The 24147-nt window shown below is 41.8% G+C and overlaps 1 protein-coding gene across 8 annotated transcripts in view; it reads left to right on the top strand.

The window, feature by feature from the left end:
• Positions 1-23140, top strand: part of MTDH (metadherin) — a 79471-nt gene extending 56331 nt beyond the window's left edge. For 5 of the 8 annotated variants that reach the window (XM_073999163.1, XM_005563762.4, XM_005563763.4 and 2 more), the window contains 5 exons: positions 2578-2702; positions 9040-9147; positions 14707-14847; positions 20305-20461; positions 21423-23140. In XM_073999163.1, coding sequence (XP_073855264.1) covers positions 2578-2702; positions 9040-9147; positions 14707-14847; positions 20305-20461; positions 21423-21493 — 602 coding nt within the window. In that variant the 3' untranslated portion in view covers positions 21494-23140. The remainder of the gene's footprint in view (positions 1-2577; positions 2703-9039; positions 9148-14706; positions 14848-20304; positions 20462-21422) is intronic. The other 3 variants (XM_015455059.3, XM_073999159.1, XM_073999160.1) reach the window with 1 other exon arrangement.
• The last annotated feature ends 1007 nt before the right edge of the window (positions 23141-24147 follow it).

Consider the following 24147-nt stretch of genomic DNA (forward strand, 5'->3'; position numbering starts at 1 on the left):
CTATTAAAATATATTTATTATTCCAACCTGGGCAATATAGTGACACCCCATCTCTACAAAAAATTTAAAAATTAGCCAGGCATGGTGGCACACGGCTATGGTCCCAGCTGCTCAGGAGGCTGAGGCAGGGGGATCACTTGAGCCCCAGGAGGTTAAGGCTGCAGTGAACTATGATTATACCACTCCAGTCCAGCCTGGGTGACAGAATAAGACCCTGTCTCTTAAACTAAGACAATATATATATATAATATATATAATGTTTTATTTTCTTCTGTCTCTTCCTCATATAAATTTGAGATCATACTGTGTAGACAGTTTTGTCTATGGTTTTTTTTTTTCTGTGAGCATTTTCCCAGATTGTTATATATTCTTCCAAAACGTGGGTTTTAAAACCTTCATAAGAATGTATTATACCTCCCTGTTAAAAACAATAATAGAGTTCACCTGGAAAAATAAGAATAGCAAAAAGTAAATAAGAGTACTAAATAAAAGTAATGCAAACAAATTTGTCCTTCTAGATACAAAAATATATTGCAGAGTTATGTATAGCACTGTCCCAGGAATAGATCAGTGGAATAGAATAGAAATTCTAGAAACAGACTGAAATGCATATAAAAGAATTGAGTAAGGTCGGGCACGGTGGCTCATGCCTGTAATCCCCAGCAGTTTGGGAGGCCGAGGCAGGTGGATCATGAGGTTAGGAGTTCGAGACCAGCCTGACCAACATGGTGAAACCCTGTTTCTACTAAAAATACAAAAATTAGCAGGGTGTGGTGATGCACACCTGTAATCCCAGCTACTCAGGAGGCTGAGGCAGGAGAATTGCTTGAACCCAGGAGGCAGAGGTTGCAGTGAGCCAAGATTGTGACACTGCACTCCAGCCTGGGTGGCAGAGTGAGACTCCATCTCAAAAAAAAAAAAAAAAAAGAAAAGAATTGAGCATTGCTGGGTGCGGTGGTTCACGCCCATAATCCCAGCACTTTGGGAGGCAAGTCGGGCAGATCACGAGGTCAAGAGTTCGAGAGTTCGAGACCAGCCTGGCCAACATTGTGAAACCCTGTTTCTACTAAGAATACGAAAATTAGCCCGGGTGTGGTGGCGCATGCCTGTAATCCCAGATACTTGGGAGGCTGAGGCAGGAGAATCGCTTGAACCTGGGAGGTGGAGGTTCCAGTGAGCCGAGATCATGCCACTGCACTCCAGCCTGGGCGACAGAGCAAGACTCCATCTCGGGGAAAAAAGAAAGAAAGAATTGAGTATTTAATAAAAGTAGCATTAGGTATTAGTGGGAAGTGACTGGATTTTTCAGTTAAGCATTGTTGGGACAACTTGTTAACCACTTAGAAATAAAGCTTAACCTTTGTCATCTTAAACCATTGTAAATGAAACCTGACTATAAGTAGATTTACAGGAACATATATAGGAGTATATAATGTGCAGAGAGAGAAGGGAAGAATTAACTTTGAAAGCTACTTATTTAACCTGGGTAAAAGCAAAGACTGGTTTTTCCTTTTAGAATAAGTCATTGATAGCTTCCTCAAGGAGTTAAAAATTTAGTGCCTCCTATAGTGAAAGAAAGGGATCTAGAAGTCTAGAATAAAATTTATTTTTGATAATAAATGATGAGTGAAGCCCTGAAAGTTACTCAAATGCTTTTGAAATAATTGGATAAAAAACATATTGAATGATCTGAAAAATATAAGAAAGTATAGGTTAAGTATTAAAAGGAGGAGGGAAAAATAAGAGATTGAATATTGTCATGACTTGGTGAATTTGAAGAACCTAATTTTGAAAAGCTCATAAGGATAGGAGAGGTGTAGTATAAAATGACAGGTAGGGATTATAACTTTGGTACTACTGTTAAGAATTAATTCCACGGCCGGGCGCGGTGGCTCAAGCCTGTAATCCCAGCACTTTGGGAGGCCGAGACGGGCGGATCACGAGGTCAGGAGATCGAGACCATCCTGGCTAACACGGTGAAACCCCGTCTCTACTAAAAAATACAAAAAACTAGCCGGGCGAGGTGGCGGGCGCCTGTAGTCCCAGCTACTGGGGAGGCTGAGGCAGGAGAATGGCGGAAACCCGGGAGGCGGAGCTTGCAGTGAGCTGAGATCCGGCCACTGCACTCCAGCCCGGGCGACAGAGCGAGACCCCGTCTCAAAAAAAAAAAAAAAAAAAAAAAAAGAATTAATTCCAAACCCTAGAAAATAAATCAATTACAAAAATGTTGTAATAATCAGGGGAGAAAACAACCAGGTCCTAGACCAAGTTAAAAATGGATAGAGAAAAGAAATTCAGGAGACTGATGATAAAGGAATCAGAGAGAGTGGAATCAAATGGCTAATAAATTTTCTGGAATTTCTTAGAAATTCCATTTAACCATATGATATGCTTAGCAAAAATTGAATAAAGATTGTTACCATCATGTTACTTTTTTTTTCTGGCTCTTAAAATGTGTTTGGAAGACAGAACAATAACTTAAAATTACAGCTTAGTTGAACATAAGGAATTTTTAGTTTTTGCCTTTTAACTTATGGCAAAAATGATAGACACCTAATTCACACTGTTAAATTTTAGATGGTCTGTCTTCTGCTGATCCCAACTCTGATTGGAATGCACCAGCAGAAGAGTGGGGCAATTGGGTAGACGAAGAAAGAGCTTCACTTCTAAAGTCCCAGGAACCAATTCCTGATGATCAAAAGGTGAGTATAAGAGATTCCTGGGTGTTTATTTGTTAATGGAAGAGACAGGCTGGGCATGGTGGCTCACACTTACAATCCCAGCACTTTGGGAGGTGCTGTGGGAGGATTGCTTGAGCCTGGGAGTTCAAGGCCAACCTGGGCAACATAGTGAGACCCCATCTCTATTTATAAAATAAAGCAACCGAAGGAGAATTCTGGGTCACAGAGGCTGACACAGTTGAGAGGGTCAGGGAAGCAATAATCAACAGCATCAGAAACAGCAAACCCAAGTTTGGATAGGAATGGAGGAGAGATAGTGGATAATAGCAACATGTGGTATCAGGAATGGTTTTGCTGGGATTGGGGGGGTTGTATTTTAAGATAGGGGAGATTTTGGTATAGGATCAGCAGGGTTTTTTTGTTTTTTGTTTTTTTTGAGACAGAGTTTCGCTCTTGTTACCCAGGCTGGGGTGCAATGGCATGATCTAGGCTCACTGCAACCTCCGCCTCCTGGGTTCAAGCAATTCTCCTGCCTCAGCCTCCCAAGCAGCTGGGATTACAGGCGCCTGCCACCACGCCCAGCTAATTTTTGTATTTTTAGTAGAGATGGGGTTTCTACATGTATGTCAGGCTGGTCTCGAACTCCTCACCTCAGGTGTTCCACCCACCTCGGCCTCCCAAAGTGCTGGGATTACAGGTGTGAGCCACCGCGCCCAGCCAGCAGTCTTTTTTCTTTCTTTTTTTCTTTCTTTTTTTTTGAGACATTCTCATTCTGCCGCCCAGGCTGGAGTGCAGTGGCATGATCTCAGCTCACTGCAACCTCTGCGTCCCATATTCAAACAGTTTTCCTACCTCAGCCTCCTGAGTAGTTGGGATTACAAATTAGCCTGCCACTATGCCTGGCTAATTTTTGTATATTTAGTAGAGCCACCATGCCAGGCCTTTTTTTTTTTTTTTTTTTTTTTTTTTTTTTTTGGAGATGGAGTTTCGCCCTGTCTCCCGGGCTAGAGTGCAGTGGCACGATCTCGGCTCGCTGCAACCTCCACCTCCCAGGTTCAAGTGATTCTCCCTCCTCAGCCTCCTGAGTGGCCGGGATTGCAGGCATGCATCACTACGCCCAGCTAATTTTTGTATTTTTAGTAGAGACAGGTTTTTGCCATGTTAGCCAGGCTGGTCTCAAACTCCTGACCTCAAGTGATCCGCCACCTCGGCCTCCCAAAGTGCTGGGATTTACAGGCATGAGCCACTGCACCCAGCCAGGATTGGTCTTTAAAACAGGATATAGGCCGGGCATGGTGGCTCCCACTTTGGGAGGCCAAGGTGGGTGGATCACAAGGTCAGGAGTATAAGACCAGCCTGGCCAAGATGGTGAAACCCCGTCTCTACTAAAAATACAAAAATTAGCTGGGCATGGTGGCGGGCACCTGTAATCCCCTCTATTCATGAGGCTGAGGCAAAGAATTGCTTAAACCCGGGAGGCAGAGGTTGCATTGAGCCAAGGTTGCGCCACTGCACTCCAGCCTGGACGACAGAGCGAGACTCCATTTCAAAAAAAACAGATATAATACTAATGGTAGAAGGAGGGGTAAATAAATGTAGAGGGGGACAGGTAACAGGCAATATGAAAGTCAACAGCGGAGAAAGGGGTTTTAGATTGGACCTACAAAATGACTTCTTAGTACAATATCTTAATGTATAGTACCTTAATACATAGTAATCATTCAGATGTTTGTTGAACATTTAACACAATAGAACCCATGAATGGAGTAAAGACTTTATCATACATCATAGGAATTCTTTTTCTGAATATATTCAGAAATTACCTTTTACATTTCTAAGCAAAAGTGAGCTGTCATCAAAATGTTCATCAGTTGGGGAATGGAAAGATGTGATATGTTTATACAATGGCATATTAGAAGTTAAAAATGAGGCCAGGCACAGTGGCTAATGCCTATAATCCCTACACTTTGGGAGGCCAAGGTGGGCGGATCACGAGGTCAGGAGATCGAGACCATCCTGGCTAACACAGTGAAACCCCGTCTCTACTAAAAACACAAAAAATTAGCCAGTTGTGGTGGCAGGCGCCTGTAGTCCCAGCTACTCTGGAGGCTGAGGCGGGAGAATGGTGTGAACCCGGGAGGTAGAGCTTGCAGTGAGCCGAGATTGCGCCACTGTACTCCAGCCTGGGCGACAGAGACAGACTCCGTCTCAAAAAAAAAAAAAAAAAAGTTAAAAATGAACTAAAGCTACATTATTAGCATTACGAATGGAATTTCAACATACTGAATGATGAGCAAGTTATTAAAAGATAGAATATGTCATTTATAAATTTTTATATGTGGATACAAATAAATTTATAGAAAAATTGATTGGATAGACACAGAAATTGTTCACAATTTTGGTTACCACTGGGAAGGGAGTGTGAAAATGGGATTGGGAAGTGGTATAAAGGAATTTGAAATTTATCAGTAATGTCCTTTTTATTTAAAGATTTAAAATACATTTATCAAAATCTCAACTCTTTCATGGGACTTAAAAGATGTAGAGCTGATTTCAGCATCTTCCCATTAACAAAAATAGTATTTTGCCATGGGGAACTACATTTCTTTCATGGTTGGATTATAACGAAGTGGTAAGCTGACTGAAGAAAGTTCTTGTGACCTGAGTATCATTCATGGCATGGATCTGTTCATATGGCATTTTAATCATTACAAGACCTTGAAACAGCTTGTGGTGAAAACTTCTAGGGACATTTCTGCACAACTGGTAGCCAGCCAGCCTAGACTGAAAATCTCTTAGCTAAGTTTATGCCAGATTTTGTTTTGTTTTTCCATCTGCTTGTAATTTCTGTAAGCTATTTGGTAGTTTGTGAGACCACCAAAATCATTATAGTGACTATAGTGCTGAGCAGAGAAATGGCAGCTACTTAGAATCATCTCTTCCTGTAAAGATAGTCTAGGAATCTAGGTTGTCATTTGTGAGAATAAACAAACAGCATTTTTCCGTAGAAAGTTAAACTACAGTGCTTACTTCAGCAGCACATACACTAAAATTGAGGCCAGGTGCAGTGGCTCACACCTGTAATCCCAGTACTTTGGGAGGCCAAAGTGGGCAGATCACCCGAGGTCAGGAGTTTGAGACCAGCCTGGCTAACATGGTGAAACCCTGTCTCTACTAAAAATACAAAAAAAAATTAGCTGGACATGGCGGTGTGCACCTGTAATCCCAGCTACTCAGGAGACTGAGGCACAAGACTCACTTGAACTGGGAGGCAGAGGTTGCAGTGAGCCACTTCACTCCAGCCTGAGCAACAGAGTGAGACTATCTCAAAAAATAAAAAATAAAAGAATAAGGCCGGGCACAGTGTCTCATGCCTGTAATCCCAGCACTTTAGGAGGCCAAGGTGGGTGGATCACCTGAGGTCAGGAGTTCAAGACCAGCCTGACCAACAAGGTGAAACCCTGCCTCTACTAAAAATAGAAAAATTAGCTGGGCATGGTGGTGTGCACCTGTAATCCCAGCTACTTGGGAGACTGAGGCAGGGGAATTGCTTGAACCCGGGAGGTGGAGGTTGCAGTGAGCCAAGATGGCACCATTGCACTCCATCCTGGGCAACAGAGCAAGACTCCATCTCCAAAAAATAAATAGAAAGATAAGATACAAAGAAGATTGGCATGGCCTCTGCATCATTATGAATATTAACATAACAGTGCTAACTTGATAGGTATTTTTTTGTCCTGCAGAATGCTATTTTCAATGACATGACTTCTCAAATTCAGTTATTTAAATTAAACCTTTTATTTTGAGATAATTGTAGATTCAAATGCAGTTACAAGAAATAATACAAGCCGGGCGCGGTGGCTCAAGCCTGTAATCCCAGCACTTTGGGAGGCCGAGACGGGCAGATCACGAGGTCAGGAGATCGAGACCATCCTGGCTAACCCGGTGAAACCCCGTCTCTACTAAAATATACAAAAAAAACTGGCCGGGCGAGGTGGCGGGTGCCTGTAGCCCCAGCTACTCGGGAGGCCGAGGCAGGAGAATGGCGTAAACCTGGGAGGCGGAGCTTGCAGTGAGCGGAGATCTGGCCACTGCACTCCAGTCTGGGTGACAGAGCGAGACTCCGTCTCAAAAAAAAAAAGAAAGAAAGAAAGAATACAGGCCAGGCACGGTGGCTCACGCCTGTAATCCCAGCACTTCGGAAGACCAAGCTAGGAGGATCACTTGAGCCCACATGTTTGAGACTAGCCTGTACAACATAGCAAGACCCTATCTCTAATATTTAAAAAAAAAAAAAAAAAAACAGAAAAATCAGCCTATAGTCCCAGCTCCTCAAGTGGCTAAGGCAAGAGGATCAGGAGGTCAAGGCTGTGCAGTGAGCCTTGATTGCACCACTGTACTCCAGCCTGGGCAACGGAGCAAGACGCTGTCTTGAAAAAAAAAAAAACCAAACCAGACAGGAATGAAACAGAGTGATCCCCTGTACCCCTTCTATCCAGTTTTCTCCAGTAGTAACATGTTAAAAAACCATAATACTGTACAGTCATGCAGTAGCCATCCCCACCGCTCCCCACCTCCACTTATACACAGGGGATACATTCCAAGACTCCCAGTGGATGCCTGAAACCAGTGTCAAACCCTACGTATACTATGCTTTTTCCTATACATACCTCTGATAAAGTTTAATTTGTAAATTAGTAAAAGATTAACAACAGTAATCATAAAATAAAACAGTTATAAAATTTACTGTAATAGATGTTTGTGAATGTGGTCTCTCTCACTTTCTGTCTCTTTCAAAGTACTTTAATATCAGACTGAGGTTGACCTCAGGTAACTGAAACTGCAGAAAGAAAAACTGCGAATAAGAGGGAACTGCCTTTTCACAAGTGGCATGTTTACATTGATGCAATCAAGATACAGAACATTTATCATTTCAAGAATGTTTTATTAATGGAATTATATATTATATAGAGAGAGAGAGGGAGACACACACACACACACACACACACACACACACACACACACACACGTATGTATATATCCTTTTGCTATGGTTTTTTGTTTGTTGGTTTGATTGAGATGGAGTCTTGCTCTGTTACCCAGGCTGGAGTGCAGTGAAATGATCTCGGCTCACTGCAGCCTCCGCCTCCTGGGTTCAAGCAGTTCTCCCATCTCAGCCTCCCGAGTAGCTGGGATTACAGGTGCATGCCATCAGGCCCAGCTAATTTTTTTATTTTTAGTAGAGACAGGGTTTCACCATAGCGGTCAGGCTGCTCTTGAACTCCTGACCTCAGGGGATCCACCCACCCTGGCCTCCCAAAGTGCTGGGATTACAGGCTTCAGCCACTGCTCCTGGCCTTTGTATGTTTTTTTGTTTGTTTGTTTTGTTTTCACTCAACATAATTCTCTGGAGATTCATCCAGGTTGTTGTATGTATCGGTAGTTGTACCTTTTTACTGCTGAGTGATATTCCATGGTCTGGATGTACCTCAGTTTCTTTAACCATTTACCTATTGAAGGACATATGGGTCCTTTCCAGTTTGAGACTATTATGAATAAAGCTGCTAAATATGTAGGCTTTCAGAAGTCTCTGTCTAAACATAAGTTTTCATTTCTCTAGGATGAATGCCCAAGAGTACAATCTCTGGGTATTATGATAGTTGCATATTTTAGTATTTTAAGAAACTGGTTTTTCTGTATCCTCACCTAAATTTGCAGTTGTCACTGTTTTTTATTTTAGCAGTTCTAATAGGTGTATAGTGATAACTCATTGTGGTTTTAATATGCATTTGCCTAATAGCAAATGGAGTTGAACTTTTTTCCATGTGTTTTTTTGCCATCTGTATATGGTCTTGGGTGAAAGAACATTTGTCTGTTCATGTCTTTTGCTTATTTTCTAAGGGGATTTTTTTTTTTTAATTTGAGTGTTCCTTATATTGTATGGATACTAGTTCCATGGGTGGAACTATATGGCTTGCAAATATATTCCCCCATTGTGTAGCTTGTTATTTCATTCTCTTAACAGGGTCAGATAAATTTTAATGCAAATTGCACTACATTTGAACTTCAAAATAGAATTACCTATTCAGTGAGTTTTTAAAACACTAAAGTTTACACAGCTCTCTATGTTGCAGTGAGTGATGGGTGACATAGACACACTGAGAGAATGAGGTTCCATGTATTTTGTTATTTTTTAAGTAGGTAGTTCTTGATCCATTTTATTACTTATTACTAGTTTTTATTTAGATTTTGGGAAACGAAGACTGTACCTAATGAATGAAATTATTTCATAATAATTTTCTAAATAATGGAAATATAACCATTTGGTTCTCTTTAATATTTTTGCTTTTAACCTAAGGTCTCAGATGATGATAAAGAAAAGGGAGAGGGAGCTCTTCCAACTGGGAAATCCAAAAAGAAAAAAAAGAAAAAGAAGAAGCAAGGTGAAGATAACTCTCACGCACAGGTAAAATGTCAAAACAACAAGGATTCATTAAGCGCCTCCTGCTTAAAATGTGAAAAGATGAGGTACAGATGCTAAGAATATATAGAGATAAAAGACAGTATGAGACATCATGTTTATTTGGAAAGTCATGGAATGTTTTACATATTCAATTCATCTTATTGTAATAAATGTTATTGCTCAAAAAATTCATGTTAAAGGTGTTGCTAAAGTCAAAAATAATTAAAATTCCAAATTATTCATGCATTTTTTAATTATATAATGGTGAAATGGGAAAAGATATACAGTATTTTACACATGCAAAAATTCCTTTTGAGTAACCGGAAAGTAACATTTAGCACACATAGAAAAACCATGTGTATAACAAGTGGAGTCTTTCACTTGACTTTGAGTTTGCTGGTTATTTCACTTAGTAGTATCCTTTCCTTCTTTTTTGACAGCTATCCAACAGACATTTTCTCTTTCCATCACTCATACATTTTCTTTTTTTTCTTTTTCTTTGATCTCTCCTATCTGGGGGGAAAAAAGTAAATTATACTAAAAATGAAGTCAGAGATGAAATTTTAACCGGGCACAATGGCTGACACCTGTAATCCCAGCACATTGGAAGGCCAAGGTGGGAGGTTTGCTTCAGTCCAGGAGTTTGAGACCAGCCTGGGCAACATGGCAAAACCCTGTCTCTACAAAAATTAGCCAGGCATGGTGGCATACGCTTGTAGCCCCAACTACTCAGGAAGCTGAGGTGAGAGGATCACTTGCGCCCGGGAGGCAGAACTTGCAGTGAGCCAAAATCACACTATTGTACTCCAGCCTGGGTCACAGAGCAAGACCCTGTCTCAAAAAAAAAAAGTATTTAATTTCAAATGTATCAGATTATTAGAAACATATTAGTTTTTTTTAAAGCACTAATACTGTTACATTATAACTTCTTAAAATATTTGTAGGCCGGGCGCGGTGGCTCAAGCCTGTAATCCCAGCACTTTGGGAGGCCGAGATGGGCGGATCACGAGGTCAGGAGTTCGAGACCATCCTGGCTAACACGGTGAAACCCCGTCTCTACTAAAAAATACAAAAAAATAGCCGGGCGAGGTGGCGGGCGCCTGTAGTCCCGGCTACTCGGGAGGCTGAGGCAGGAGAATGGCGTAAAAACCCGGGAGGCAGAGCTTGCAGTGAGCTGAGATCCGGCCACTGCACTCCAGCCTGGGCGACACAGCGAGACTCCGTCTCAAAAAAAAAAAAAATTTGTATTCCTTACTATAACTGTAATTAATTGTTCAAATGTAGGAGACAGGGAGCCGCAATTTCTAGGGATAGACCACATAGTAGTTTTTCCTACTTACTGTTCTATTTGTTTATCTTTTTTTTTTTTTTTAATTTATTTTTTGAGACAGAGTCTGGTTCTGTTGCCCAGGCTGGAGTACAGTAGTGCGATCTCAGCTCACTGCAGCCTCTGCCTCCCGGGTTCAAGCGATTCTCTTGCCTCAGCTTCCCAAGTAGCTAGGATTACAGGCACATGCCACCACGCCTGACTAATTTTTGTATTTTTAGTAGAGACAGGCTTTCGCCATGTTAGCCAGGCTGGTCTCAGGTGATCTGGCCTCAAGTGATCCGCTCAACTCGGCCTCCCAAAGTGCTGGAATTATAGGCATGAACCACCGCGCCCAGCCTTATTTATTTTTGAGACAGAGTCTCACTGTGTCGCCCCAGCTGGAGTGCAGTGGCACAGTATCACCTCACTGTAACCTCCGCCTCCCAGGTTCAAGTGATTCTCCTGCCTCAGCCTTCCAAGTAGCTGGGATTACAGGCATGAGCCACCACACCCAGCTAATTTTTGTATTTTTAGTAGAGAGGGGATTTCACCATGTTGGCCAAGCTGGTCTGGTCTCAAGTGATATGGCTTCAAGTGATCTTCCCACCTCAGCCTCCCAAAGTGCTGGGATTACAGGTGTGAGCCACCAAGCCCAGCCACTTACTGTTTTTGGAAGAAGTTTCTACATGGCTTTTTAAAGAAATATGTATTCAGTTATTTTTTATTGTGGGAAATACAAGCCCTCATAAATGATACAAGCTTATTATCAACACTTACTTTTTCAGTAGTAAAAATGGATGGGCATTAAAGTTGTAACATAGCTAAGATCAATGGATATGAACAAACTAAAACTATATGATAGGTATGCGGTTCTTGTTAGCTGGAGCTGGGAGATGAGAAATGTTACATCTATCCTTTGTTAGTAGTACTACCTGAAAACCATTTTAGCCAAGTTCTTCTTGAGTTTCTTTGACTTAGAGTATTTACTAATGATAATTTTGTGGATTGTGGATTAGTTGAGTTCCTTTTAAAAGAAATTTTGTAGGATGTATTCTGAAATGTTTCATGTATTGGCAAAGGTCATTAACATGAACGTTTCTTTGGTATTCTGATTATCCTTTTTAAAATGTTGGCTGTGTTTTTAAAAATATAATGAATGAGTATTCTAGGTTTAGAATCAGATCTATATTCTGAATCTTGTTCTGTCATTCTTTTTTACCTTGCACAAGTTACATAACTGCATAAGTTGTTTGGAGAATTAGATATCCATGAAGTTCTATGCTGAGTACATAGCACATATATCCTACTAATAAAAGGTTATGACTGGGTGCAGTGGCTCATGCCTATAACCCCAGCACTTTGGGAGGCCGAGGCGGGCAGATCACCTGAGGTCAGGAATTCAATACCAGCCTGACCAACATGGAGAAACCCCGCCTCTACTACAAATACAGAATTAACCGGGGGTGGTTGCATGCGCCTGTAGTCCCAGCTACTCGGGGGGCTGAGGCAGGTGAATCACTTGAACCCAGGAGGCAGAGGTTGCAGTGAGCCAAGATTGCGCCATTGCACTCCAGCCTGGGCAACAAGAGTGAAACTCCATCTTAAAAAAAAAAAGACTGGGTGCCGTGGCTCACGCCTGTAATCCCAGCACTTTGGGAGGCCAGGGCAAGTGGATCACAGGGTCAGGAGTTCGAGACCATCCTGGCCAACATGGTGAAACCCCATCTCTACTAAAAATACAAAAATTAGCCATGTGTGGTAGCTGGCGCCTGTAGTCCCAGCTACTTGTGAAGCTGAGGCAGGAGAATCGCAGGTTGCAGTGAGCTGAGATTGTGCCACTACACTCCAGCCTGGGCAACAGAGTGAGACTCTGTCTCAAAAAAAAAAAAAAAAAAAAGTTATATTGTTGTTTCTTTTTGTTTTGTTTTGTTTGTTTTTTGAGACATTCCATTCTGTTGCCAGGCTGGAATACAGTGACTTCATCACAGCTCACTGCAGCCTCGACCTCCTGGACTCAAGGGACCCTCTTGCTTTCTTGCTTCAACCTCCCAAGTAACTAGGACTACAGGCAGGCACCACCATGCCCAGCTAATTTTTTTTTTATTTTGTTGTAGAGACAGCATTTCCCTGTGTTACACAGGCTATCCCAGACTCCTGGGCTCAAACAGTCCTCCTGCCTTGGCTCCTTGACAAAGTGCTGGGATTGCAGATGCAAGCTACCACACCAGACCCAAAGTCCTTTTTGGTGTTCATGCGTGGCTGATGGGGTCTTTCACTGTTGAATTCAACTTAGGATGGAAATAAATTGATGTCTTCTGACTTTGTAAGACTGCAAAACTTTGAAAAACTTTGTGAGATTACAGACTTCACACACATACTTCCAAAGCTATCTGCTCAGCCTAAATATATAGAAAATTTTGACTATCTAAACCCACTACTATACTGAATAAATATCATAGAATAGAATATTAGTGTTAGAAGAACATTAAGATCATCTTAGCCATTTGTTAAAAAGAACTTCCATTTTATATGGATGCATTTGCCAAAGAAAAATACAGGAGTGTTTCTATTAAATATATTCTAGTTCATGTTTACTTTACATACCTAAGCATATAATGTGCTCTAGAATTATTTTGCTGAAACTTCGTGAAAGTTTGAAAATCTAAGAATGGAAATCTTGCTGCCTTGATGTCTTGTGGTGTTTGGCATGTGCCCTCCCGTCTCCTGATTAATCAGAGTGGCATGAGGCCCACGCCACCCAAACCTTTCACTTTCCAAAGGGCTAGCCGTCCTCCACCCTGTACCATAGTGTCTTGGCCTGTCTGCATTTGTTAGTGGTGATATTCTTTATGTATAATAAATTTTTATACCCCTCAAAAAATGGAAATCTTAAAGCTTATATGAGTTTTTAGATAGGGTAAATTTTACCTTACAGTTGAGGAAACTGAGGTTTGGGGAAACTAAGTGACTTGTCCCTGAGATGTTTGTTTGTTTTTGAGACAAGATCTCTCACTCTGTCACCCAGGCTGGAGTGCAGTGGCGCGATCTTGGCTCACTGCAACCTTCACCTCCCAGGTTCAATCTATTATCTTGCATCAGCCTCCCAAGTAGCTGGGATTACAGGCATGTACCACCATTACTGGATAATTTTTGTATTTTTAGTAGAAACAGGGTTTCACCACGTTGGCCAGGCTGGTCTTCAACTCCTGACCTCAAGTGATCCGCCCACCTTGGCCTCCCAAAGTGCTGGGATTACAGGCATGAGCCACCACGCCCAGCCTAATTTTTGTATTTTTAGTAGAGATAGAGTTTTACCATGTTGCCCAGGCTGGAGTGCAGTGACGAGATCTTGTCTCACTGCAACCTCCGCCTCCCAGGTTCAAGCAGTTCTCATGCCTCAGCCTCCCAAATAGCTGGGATTACAGACATGCGCCACCACACCCAGCTAATTTTTGTATTTTTAGTAGAGACAGGGTTTCACCATGTTGGCCAGGCTGGTCTTGAACTCCTGACCTCAGGTGATCTGCCTGCCTCAGCCTCCCAAAGTGCTGGGATTACAGGCGTGAGCCACTGCGCCCAGCTGTCCCCGAGATTTTGTAGCTAGATTGTGGCATGGCCAAAATAGGAATTTCCTGTCTATGCCCTTTCTACTGTGTAAGCTTAATTTATCTTGAAAATTAACTTATGTATAAACATTTTATTCCTTGAAATTGTTAAGTGAAGTGTTTTTGTGGTTTTTTTTGGGACGGAGTTTCCCCCTGTTGACCAGGCTGGAATGCAGTGGTGCGATCTCGGCTCACTGCAACCTTCACTTCCCGGGCTCGAGCAATTCTTGTGCCTCTTCCTAAGTATCTGGGATTAAAGGAATGCACCACCATGCTTGGCTAATTTTTGTGTTTTTGTAGTTTTGGGGGGTTTTTTGTGTTTTTTTGAGACAGAGTCACCCAGCCTGGAGTACAGTGGTGTGATCACAGTTCACTGCAGCCTCGATCTCTCAGGCTCAAGTAGTCCTCCCTCCTCAGCCTCCTAAGTAACTGGGACTACATGTGCACACCACCACATGTGACTAATTTTTGTATTTTTGTAGAAATGGTTTCACCATGTTGCCCAGGCTGGTCTTGAATTCCTGAGCTCAAGCAATTCACCCACCTCCGCCTCCCAAAGTGCTGGGATTACAGCCATACACCACCATAGATTTTAATTAATGAAGAATGAATGATTTATATAATCTAATAGATTGTTTTTCTCTATAGGACACAGAAGAATTAGAAAAAGAGATTAGAGAAGAGCTTCCAGTGAATACCTCTAAAACCCGTCCAAAACAGGAGAAAGCTTTTTCCTTGAAGACCATAAGCACTAGTGATCCAGCCGAAGTACTCATCAAAAATAGCCAGGTAATTTTTAAGAATAATAAAGTTGCCGGGCACAGTGGCTCACACCTGTAATCCCAGCACTTTGAGAGGCCAAGGCAGGCAGATCATGAGGTCAGGAGTTCGAGACCAGCCTGGCCAACATAGCAAAACCCTGTCTCTACTAAAAATACAAAAAATTAGCTGGGCGTGGTGGCGGGAGCCTGTAATCCCAGTTACTTGGGAGGCTGAGGCAGGAGAATCGCTTGAACTCAGGAGGTGAAAGTTGCTGTGAGCCGAGATCGTGCCATTGCACTACAGCCTGGGCAACAGTGCAAGACTCCATCTTTTAAAAAAAAAAAAAAAAAGTAACAAAGTTTTGGCCGGGCACAGTGGCTCATGCCTGTAATCCCAGCACTTTGGGAGGCCGAGGTGGTCAGATCACCTGAGGTCAGGAGTTCGAGACCAGCCTGACTAACATGGTGAAACCCCGTGTCTACTAAAAACACAAAAATTAACCAGGTGTGGTGGCGGGTGCCTGTAACCCCAGCTACTTAGGAGGCTGAGGCAGGAGAATCGCTTGAACCTGAGAGGCAGAGGTTGCAGTGAACCAAGATCATGCCACTGCACTCTGGCTTGGGCAACAGAGCGAGACACTGTCTCAAAATAAATAAATAAATAAAGCATAATAAAGTTTTGTTGACTCAAGTATTTTATCATAAATAATGTTTTAAGCACTGTGCTAACCATTTAAAATATAATGACTAATTTAGTCTTCGAAACAATCCCAAGAGAAAGGTAAGATGCATTTTATAAATGAAGCTAGAGAAGTTGAATAACTTGCCCAGAGTCACATAACTATCAGTAGTGAAATCAAGAACCACTGTACTGTATTTTCTCCTGCTAAATATCTAGGCATACAAGGGATAGATAGCTTAGAGAAAATACGATTGGTTTCATTTTCCCCCAATATATGTATATAATACCACTATGATTCAGCCTCCCAAAATGGAACATTTGTTTAAAACTTGGTCATAGGCTTTTGAAAGATGTGCCTTCTATGGAAGCTATCTGTATGGTAGAAGGGACCATTTTATAAAAGGCCTATGTTGGCGACACAAAATCTGATTTCTAATTGGGTAAATTAATTACACCATATTAAAATAAATTTAGGGCTGGGTACAGTGGCTTACGCCTGTAATCCCAGCACTTTGGGAGGCCAAGGTGGGTGGATCACAAGGTCAGGAGTTCGAGACCAGCCTGGCCAATATGGTGAAACCCCGTCTCTACTAAAAATACAAAAATTGGCTGGGCGTGGTGGCAGGCACTTGTAGTCCCAGCTACCTGAGAGGCTGAGGCAGGAGAACTCCTTGAACCCGGGAGGCGGAGGTTACAGTGAGCCAAGATCGCGCCACCGCACTCCAGCCTGGGCAACAGAGTGAGACGCCATCTCAAAAATATATATATATATTAAATTCTACTAGAGTTGCCTGGTTTATTTGCGCTTTTTTTTTTTTTTTTTTTTTTTCACCTTTTTGTGGAGAACAGGGTCTCGCTATATTGCCTAGGCAGGTCTTGAGCTCCTGGGCTCAAGCTGTCCTCCCACCTCTGCCTCCCTAAGAGCTGGGGTTACAGGCATGAGCCACCGTGCCCGGCACCTGGTTTATTATTCAGAAAAAATGTATTGAGAACCTACTGCGTACCATACTCTATTTGAAGTGCGGGGATACAGCAGATAACAAAACAGACCAAAAACCACCTGCCCTTGGGAGCTTACATATTTAGTGGAACAGCTTTAGACAAGAAACTTGAGTTACTGCTAGAAAAGTGAATTTGTAGCCGGGCGCGGTGGCTCAAGCCTGTAATCCCAGCACTTTGGGAGGCCGAGACGGGCGGATCACGAGGTCAGGAGATCGAGACCATCCTGGGTAACACAGTGAAACCCTGTCTCTACTAAAAATACAAAAACTTAGCCGGGCGAGGTGGCAGGCGCCTGTAGTCCCAGCTACTCAGGAGGCTGTGGCAGGAGAATGGCGTGAACCCGGGAGGCGGAGCTTGCAGTGAGCTGAGATCCGGCCACTGCACTCCAGCCTGGGTGACAGAGCGAGACTCCGTCTCAAAAAAAAAAAAAAAAAAAAAAAGAAAAGTGAATTTGTAACTGTCTTGTACTAAAACAGTTTTAATAATACTCCTTATTTAGAGTTGATGCTTTTATTTCCCTATGCGTATTTTGAGATAAAACGATGCAGTCTTGGGAGATTTGTTTGTTTGTTTGTTTGTTTGTTTGTTGTTTTTTCTAACAGAGTCTTGCTCTGTCACCCAGGCTAGAGTACAGTGGCACAGTTTTAGCTCACTGCAGCCTCTACCTCCCAGGTTCAAGTGATCCGCCTGTCTCAGCCTCCCGAGTAGCTGGGACTACAGGTGCACACCACCACACCCAGCTAATTTTTGTATTTTTTATAGAGACAGGGTCTCACCATGTTTCTCAGGCTGATCTGAAACTCCTGGACTCAAGCAGTCCTCCCACCTCAGCCTCCCAAAGTGCTGGGATTACAGGTGTGAGCCACCACACCTGGGCTACAGTCTCAATATAATAAATGGCAAAGGCCGGGCGTGGTGGCTCATGCCTGTAATCCCAGCACTTTGGGAGGCTGAGGCAGGCGGATCATGAGATTAGGAGTTTGAGACCAGCCTGACAGATACGTGAAACCCTGTCTCTACTGAAAATACAAAAAGTAGCCAGGTGTGGTGGCACACACCTGTAATCCCAGCTACTCAGGAGGCTGAGGCAGGACAATCGCTTGAACCTGGGAGGCGGAGGTTGCAGTGAGCCAAGATCACGCCACTATACTCTAGCCTGGGTGACAAAGAGACTCCATCTCATGAATAAATAAGGAACTAGGTGCAGTGGCTCACGCCTGTAATCCCAACACTTTGGGAGGCCAAGGCAGGAGGATTGCTTGAGTCCAGGAGTTAGAGACCAGCCTGGGCAACATGGCTAGACTCAGTATTTACAGAAAGCACAAAAATTAGCTGGTTGTCATGGTGTGTGCTTGTAATCCCAGCTACTCAGGAGACTGAGTGGGAAGACCACTTGAGCCCAGGAAGTTGAGGCTGCAATAAGCTGTAATTGCGCCACTGCACTCCAGCCTGGGTGACAAAGTGAGGCCTTGTAAATATATATGTATATATATTTGTGTGTGTGTGTGTAATAAATAGCAAAGGGTCTATTTGACTTTTTTTTTTTTTTTTTTTTTTTTGGAGACAGAGTCTTGCTCTATTGCCCAGGCTGGATTACAGTGACGCACTCCGCAATCTCGGCGCACTGCAACCTCTACCTCCCAGGTTCAGGCGATTTTCCTGCCTCAGCCTCATGAGTAGCTGGGATTACAGGCGCACGCCACCACCCCTGGCTAATTTTTGTATTTTCAGTAGAGACGGGTTTTCACCATGTTGGCCAGGCTGGTCTCGAACTCCTGACCTCAAGTGATCAGCCTGCCTCAGCCTCCCAAAGTGCTGGGATTACAGGCATGAACCAGCGCACCTGGCCTCTGTTCAACATTTTTATATTAAATCATTTTCAGAAGCCATTTTATGAAGAATATTTGATCCGTTCTGTGACTTAATGTAGATAAGTGAGAATAGAGGGGAAAAGGAGATTAAAAATAAGTAATAATAAAACTTCTGGATATGAAATAAATACAGGGAACACTAAGAAAGGTAAAGAGACTAGGCAACATAAATACAACTTCAGAGCCGGCCACGGTGGCTCATGCCTTGTAATCCCAGCACTTTGGGAGGTCCGGATGGGTAGGTCATTTGCACTCAGAAGTTCGAGACCAGCCTGGGCAGCATGGTGAAACCCCCCCTCTCTACCAAAAATACAAAAAAATTGCCGGATGTGGTGGTGTGCACCTGTGGTCCCAGGTACTTGGGGGACTGAGATGGGAGGATCTTGTGAGCCCAGGAGGCAGAGGTTGCAGGGAATGAAGATCACGCCACTGCACTCCAGCCTCGGTGACAGAGTGAGATCCTGTCTCTCTCTCACACACACACACACACACACACACACAAATACAACTTCAGATACCTGGAATAGGAAGAAAGAATCCTAGTAATTACTTGGGCTCACACCATTTCCTCTTGTATCCTTATCCCATTTTGCTTTCTCGAATCTATGGGGCCTGGAAGAATAGGGTCTAGAGAAGCATTACTTACCCTTCTTTCTATGTTCGGGATAATGATCACAGATAGAGCTAATAGGTGAAATGATCTTCTCATCTCTCACATCCTGAAGGCACTCCAGATTACTGACGTTTTTATCATTACCAGGTCCTGATCATTTATTAATGGATATGCCTCAGTGAGGCAAATAAGTTAGTTTACCTCTTTTCTGCTTCCAGGCTGTAGAGAAGTAAGGCTCAAGAATCTAGGCTCTACCTTAAGCATTCTAATTTCACTACCAGACTGGATAAAACACTGAAAATTTGGACCTGAGTGTTACCGATTGCTTGAATCAGTAGGACCAGTAACCACAGTGTGCTCGTAGGAAACAGAAGCTGTTGCTGCTGCTATTTGAGAAATTCTTACCTGTTGGGAAGGAGATTAGGGGTTGTCATCTACTGGTAGTTCAGAAGTTAGCTATTTTCCTTCTGTTTTTCACAAAAATTTTTGAAGCATTCTGAGTTGGTGGAAATGGACAACAAGCATTGAATCACCAACAAGTATAAAATCAGCCAGTCTCAGTGGTTCACATCTATAATCCCAGCTACTCCGGAGGTTGAAGTGGGAGGATCGCTTGAACCCAGAGGTCAAGGCTGCAGTGAACTGTTTGGTGCCTCTGCCCTCTAGGCTAGGCCACAGAGCGATACTGTGTCTCAAAAAAGAAAAGTATAAAATCATCTTATTTATAATGAAACATGAGAATATAAAAGTTAGGCCAGGCGTGGTGGCTCACACCTATAATCCCAGCACTTTGGGAGGCTGAGGCAGGCGGATCACGAAGTCAGGAGATCGAGACCATCCTGGCTAACACGGTAAAACCTTGTCTCTACTAAAAATCAAAAAAAAAGTTAGCTGGGCATGGTGGCGGGCATCTGTAGTCCCAGCTACTCGGGAGGCTGAGGCAGGAGAATTGCTTGAACCTGGGAGGCAGAGGTTGCAGTGAGCCTGGATTGTGCCACTGCACTCCAGCCTGGGCGACAGAGCGAGACTCCACCTCAAAAAAAAGTTAATGAAAATGAAATTATTCATTTCTATTTGAAATTCGGTAGACATTTTGTAATTTCATACCTTCATTTTTATCTCAACATATATTCATAAATGTCATGGGTGATGATTGATTTGGCCGTATCACTAGAGGGCAGGTATGAGTTACATTGCTTATCTGGAAACCATATTAGTATTGAATTGCTGCTAAACAACCTCTTAGTATTACTGTGATATTTAAACTTTATTTGAAAATTTCACCAAAAAACCTGAGATGATTTTTTCCTAAAATAGCCTATCAAGACTCTTCCACCTGCTACTTCTACCGAGCCATCTGTTATCTTATCAAAAAGTGATTCTGACAAGAGCTCCTCCCAAGTGCCGCCAACTCTACAAGAGACAGATAAATCCAAGTCAAATACCAAGCAAAATAGTGTGCCTCCTTCACAGAGTAAGTAATCCTCATTTTTTGTTCCTTTGTACTGTTTACATTTTTCATGTGTTAAGATTCTGATCTTAAAAGTCTAATGGATTAATAAGAGTAGCCCTTTCTTCCTTTGAAAATGCTGAATTTTTTGGACGTTTGTGTACTTAAGTTGTGAAGGCCAAGCTGTTAAAATAACTGAAGGAGGCTGGGTGCTGTGGTTCACACCTGTAATCCCGGCACTTTGGGAGGCCAAGGCAGGCGGATCATTTGAGGTCAGAAGTTCAAGACCAGCCTAGCCAACATGGTGAAACCAAGTCTCTACTAAAAATATAAAAATTAGCTGGGTGTACTGGCCGCACATCTGTTATCCCAGCTACTGGGGAGGCTGAGGCAGGAGAATCGCTTGAACCCAGGAGACAGAGGTTGTAGTGAGCCAAGATTGCACCATTGCACTCCAGCCTGGGTGACAGAGCGAGACTCAATAAATAAATAAATGATCAACCTATCTATCTATCTATCTGCCTCTGAAGGAGAGAATACATTGTTGAGAAGAGAGAGAGAGAACTTTCGTGCCTGCCTGCTTGTCTATCTGGTCCCTCTCCCTTTTTCTCTGCACATGTTCTTGAGGCTACAAATTATTCTATGCTTTTTTTCCTCCTTTACTCTCTTCAGCTACCTTTAGTATCCATTTTACCCATTTTTCTCTTTTATTAGTTAGGTTGAGCTGTATTAAATAACAGTTTTTTTAGGTCAAAACTGGTTGAGTATCAGCAATTCCATATTGTTCAACCTAATAATACCATTGAAAAGAAAGGAGGGAGGAAGACATAGAATAACTTAAAATATATAATAAGGGCTTGAAAACTTAAACATAAAATTTGAGTATTTTAAAAGATTTTCATAGTTACTACTTTTATATTATTGAGATGTAACAATATTTACTATCCTAATTTTTTTCTTCATTTTCCCCCCTTTTTCTTTTTAGCCAAGTCTGAAACTAGCTGGGAATCTCCCAAACAAATAAAAAAGAAGAAAAAAGCCAGACGAGAAACGTGAAATTTTTTTTCCTGAATTGGACATGTGTTTGCAAACACTGTCTTGAAGATTATGCTGTTTATGCAATAATTTGTGAACATGTACAGAGTTTTATATAAATTTAAACCAATTTTTAAAACAAAACTGCGGACACAACCACCATAAAAATGGAATCAAAAGAAAGTTAATTTATGAAATTAAGAGGTCAGCAGAATATACTCAGTGATGGAAGACACTTGGGAAAGTCTTTTTAATTGAACAAGAACGATCTTAATTTAAGAATATTATCTTGGTTTTACAGCAGTGCCCTGTTTACAACAGATTGTGCCCTATCTCATCTGCAGCCGAGGAATAAAGGATTCTGATTAGAAAGAGGGTTGCCTACAAATTAGTAAGCAATTCCTTGGATCTTATGCACAGAACTTGTACCATTTGAATCTGTTTTATGCTTAAATCAAAGTGCTTTGATCAAATACATAACCTGCCATATCTTTACATATTTGTTGGTAGCAATTTGTATTAAAGAAATCACAAGTGCAAATAAAAAGTCATTTATCATTTGTTTAACTAAACTGTCATGGTTTAGTTTACAATTTTTAAAAGTTCTTAAAATACCGAAAATGCAGTTGACACTTGTATGGCTTATGAAGTTATTTTTGATAGTCTTACATTACTTGAATTGTTCAAAGTACAGTATATTTTAAATTAAGAAAAGTGAACTATATGTATTTGTTTTATACATTTAAGGCTTAGACTCATAAATAATGCTATTGTTTATGATTTGAAAACTTTCAGGCAAAATCCAATTTACATTTTTCCTTTCCCTAGCAATTACTTTTTTCCAGCTTCAACACTTCTTAGTTACTAATACTTTTTTGACTTTAAAAATGAAATCATTCACAAACTTTTGGTATATGATGGAGAATGAAAAACTAGAGTCAGACAGCTTTAATTGACATTGTCAAGACCTCCAGTTATCAGGAATACATTTTTTTACTGCCTTAACCTGTAGTGCGTAGAATATGCATCAATTTCTTGAAGGGGATTCATGTTTTTATAAGAATTTTCATGTAATTATTGCAATTGTGGTCAAATAAGGAACGTTTCCTGCTTGAAATTATATTGATTTAAATGATGTGTGAAATGTTTCACCATTTTCAGGCACTGTGTAATTCTATTGTAATAAACTGGCAGGTATCTTTGTAACTATAAATAGTGCATGCTCAGCCATGTACACTGTAAATAGCCTTTACCAAACGTGTTTGACAAGGACCATAATTAACATCACTTAGTGAATTGTGATAAAGAAAAACAAGCCATGATTTATTCGATGTGATTGGCTTAATTGTTTTTATGTGGCGCCAAGAATGAACCTGTTTAACAGCTGTAACCAATGGTACTGATCTGTCCATCCAATGTTGTCATTATATTTGATTGTGGTTCAATAGTATTGCATTGTCAGACTAGGAAAGCTAAACAAACAAAATGGTTTTAGTTTTGCTGAAGACTGGCCTTATTAATGGACAGCTTTCCTAACAAGAGATTATTAACTTTTATCAGGTGTTAACATCTGTTTCAGGAACATGGCAGTATGTTTACATGTCAGAAGTTTTGTTTAATTCTATGGTATTTCTAAATTGACTTGTTTAAATAAATTCAGCAAATGGATAGCATTGTTTTTTATTTGCTTCAATATGGGGGTAGGTAATAGCTAAAGTGCCAAGGATGGATTTCTTCAAATGACTTTATTCTGTTAGCTTTACATAGGTGTTGGAGGATTCCGAAGGTGTCAGCACTTTGTAAAGGTACCACAAAGGAGAATTTGATAGGGAATCTAATTTTAGAATGTGCCAAATGGTCTGTGCTCAACAATATAATTGAACTCTCTCAACTCTACCTCACCATTTCTTTATCTTAAAATTCTGTTGGCTATGTCAAACGTTGGACTTTATTTTTTCAGCCTAGTATCTCCCCATTCTACCACCTATGCCAGATGTTAAAGACACCAGATGTTTTGAGGAGAAAGGTGTTGTGGAGATGCAGAGATGCACTGCTAACTTGAGGTGGATCCAGTATAGAGATACCTCTATGTATTCTTTCTGGCTCAAGAGCTAGGACTTGGGTTTTGTTTTAAGAGATGGCAGCTGACTGGGTGCAATGGCTCACATCTGTAGTCCCAGCACTTTGGGAGGCCAAGGCAGGTGGATCACGAGGTCAGGAGTTCAAGACTAGCCTGGCCAAGAGGGTGAAACCCCATCTCTACTAAAAATACAAAAAAAATTAGCTGGGCATGGTGGTGGGCCCCTGTAATCCCAGCTATTCAGGAGGCTAAGGCAGAGAATCATTTGAACTCAAGAGGCAGAGGTTGCAAAGCCAAGATCGTGCCCCACTGCACTCCAGCCTGGGCAACAGAGCAAGACTCCGTCTCAAAAAAGATGGCAGCTATATAAACGATAAAATTAATTACATTCTCTTTCACATGCATGAGGTGCAAACTCTGTCACAAAGTATTTTAATTACCCTTTACCTTGTTTCATAGATCTTTATGTGACATAAAAACTGTTTCTGGGCCAGGCGCAGTGGTTCACGCCTGTAATCCTAACACTTTGGGAGGCCGAGGCAGGTGGATCACCTGAGGTCAGGAGTTTGAGACTAGCCTGGCCAATATGGTGAAA

Source organism: Macaca fascicularis, chromosome 8, assembly GCF_037993035.2.
Source record: "Macaca fascicularis isolate 582-1 chromosome 8, T2T-MFA8v1.1".
Lineage (NCBI taxonomy): Eukaryota > Metazoa > Chordata > Mammalia > Primates > Cercopithecidae > Macaca > Macaca fascicularis.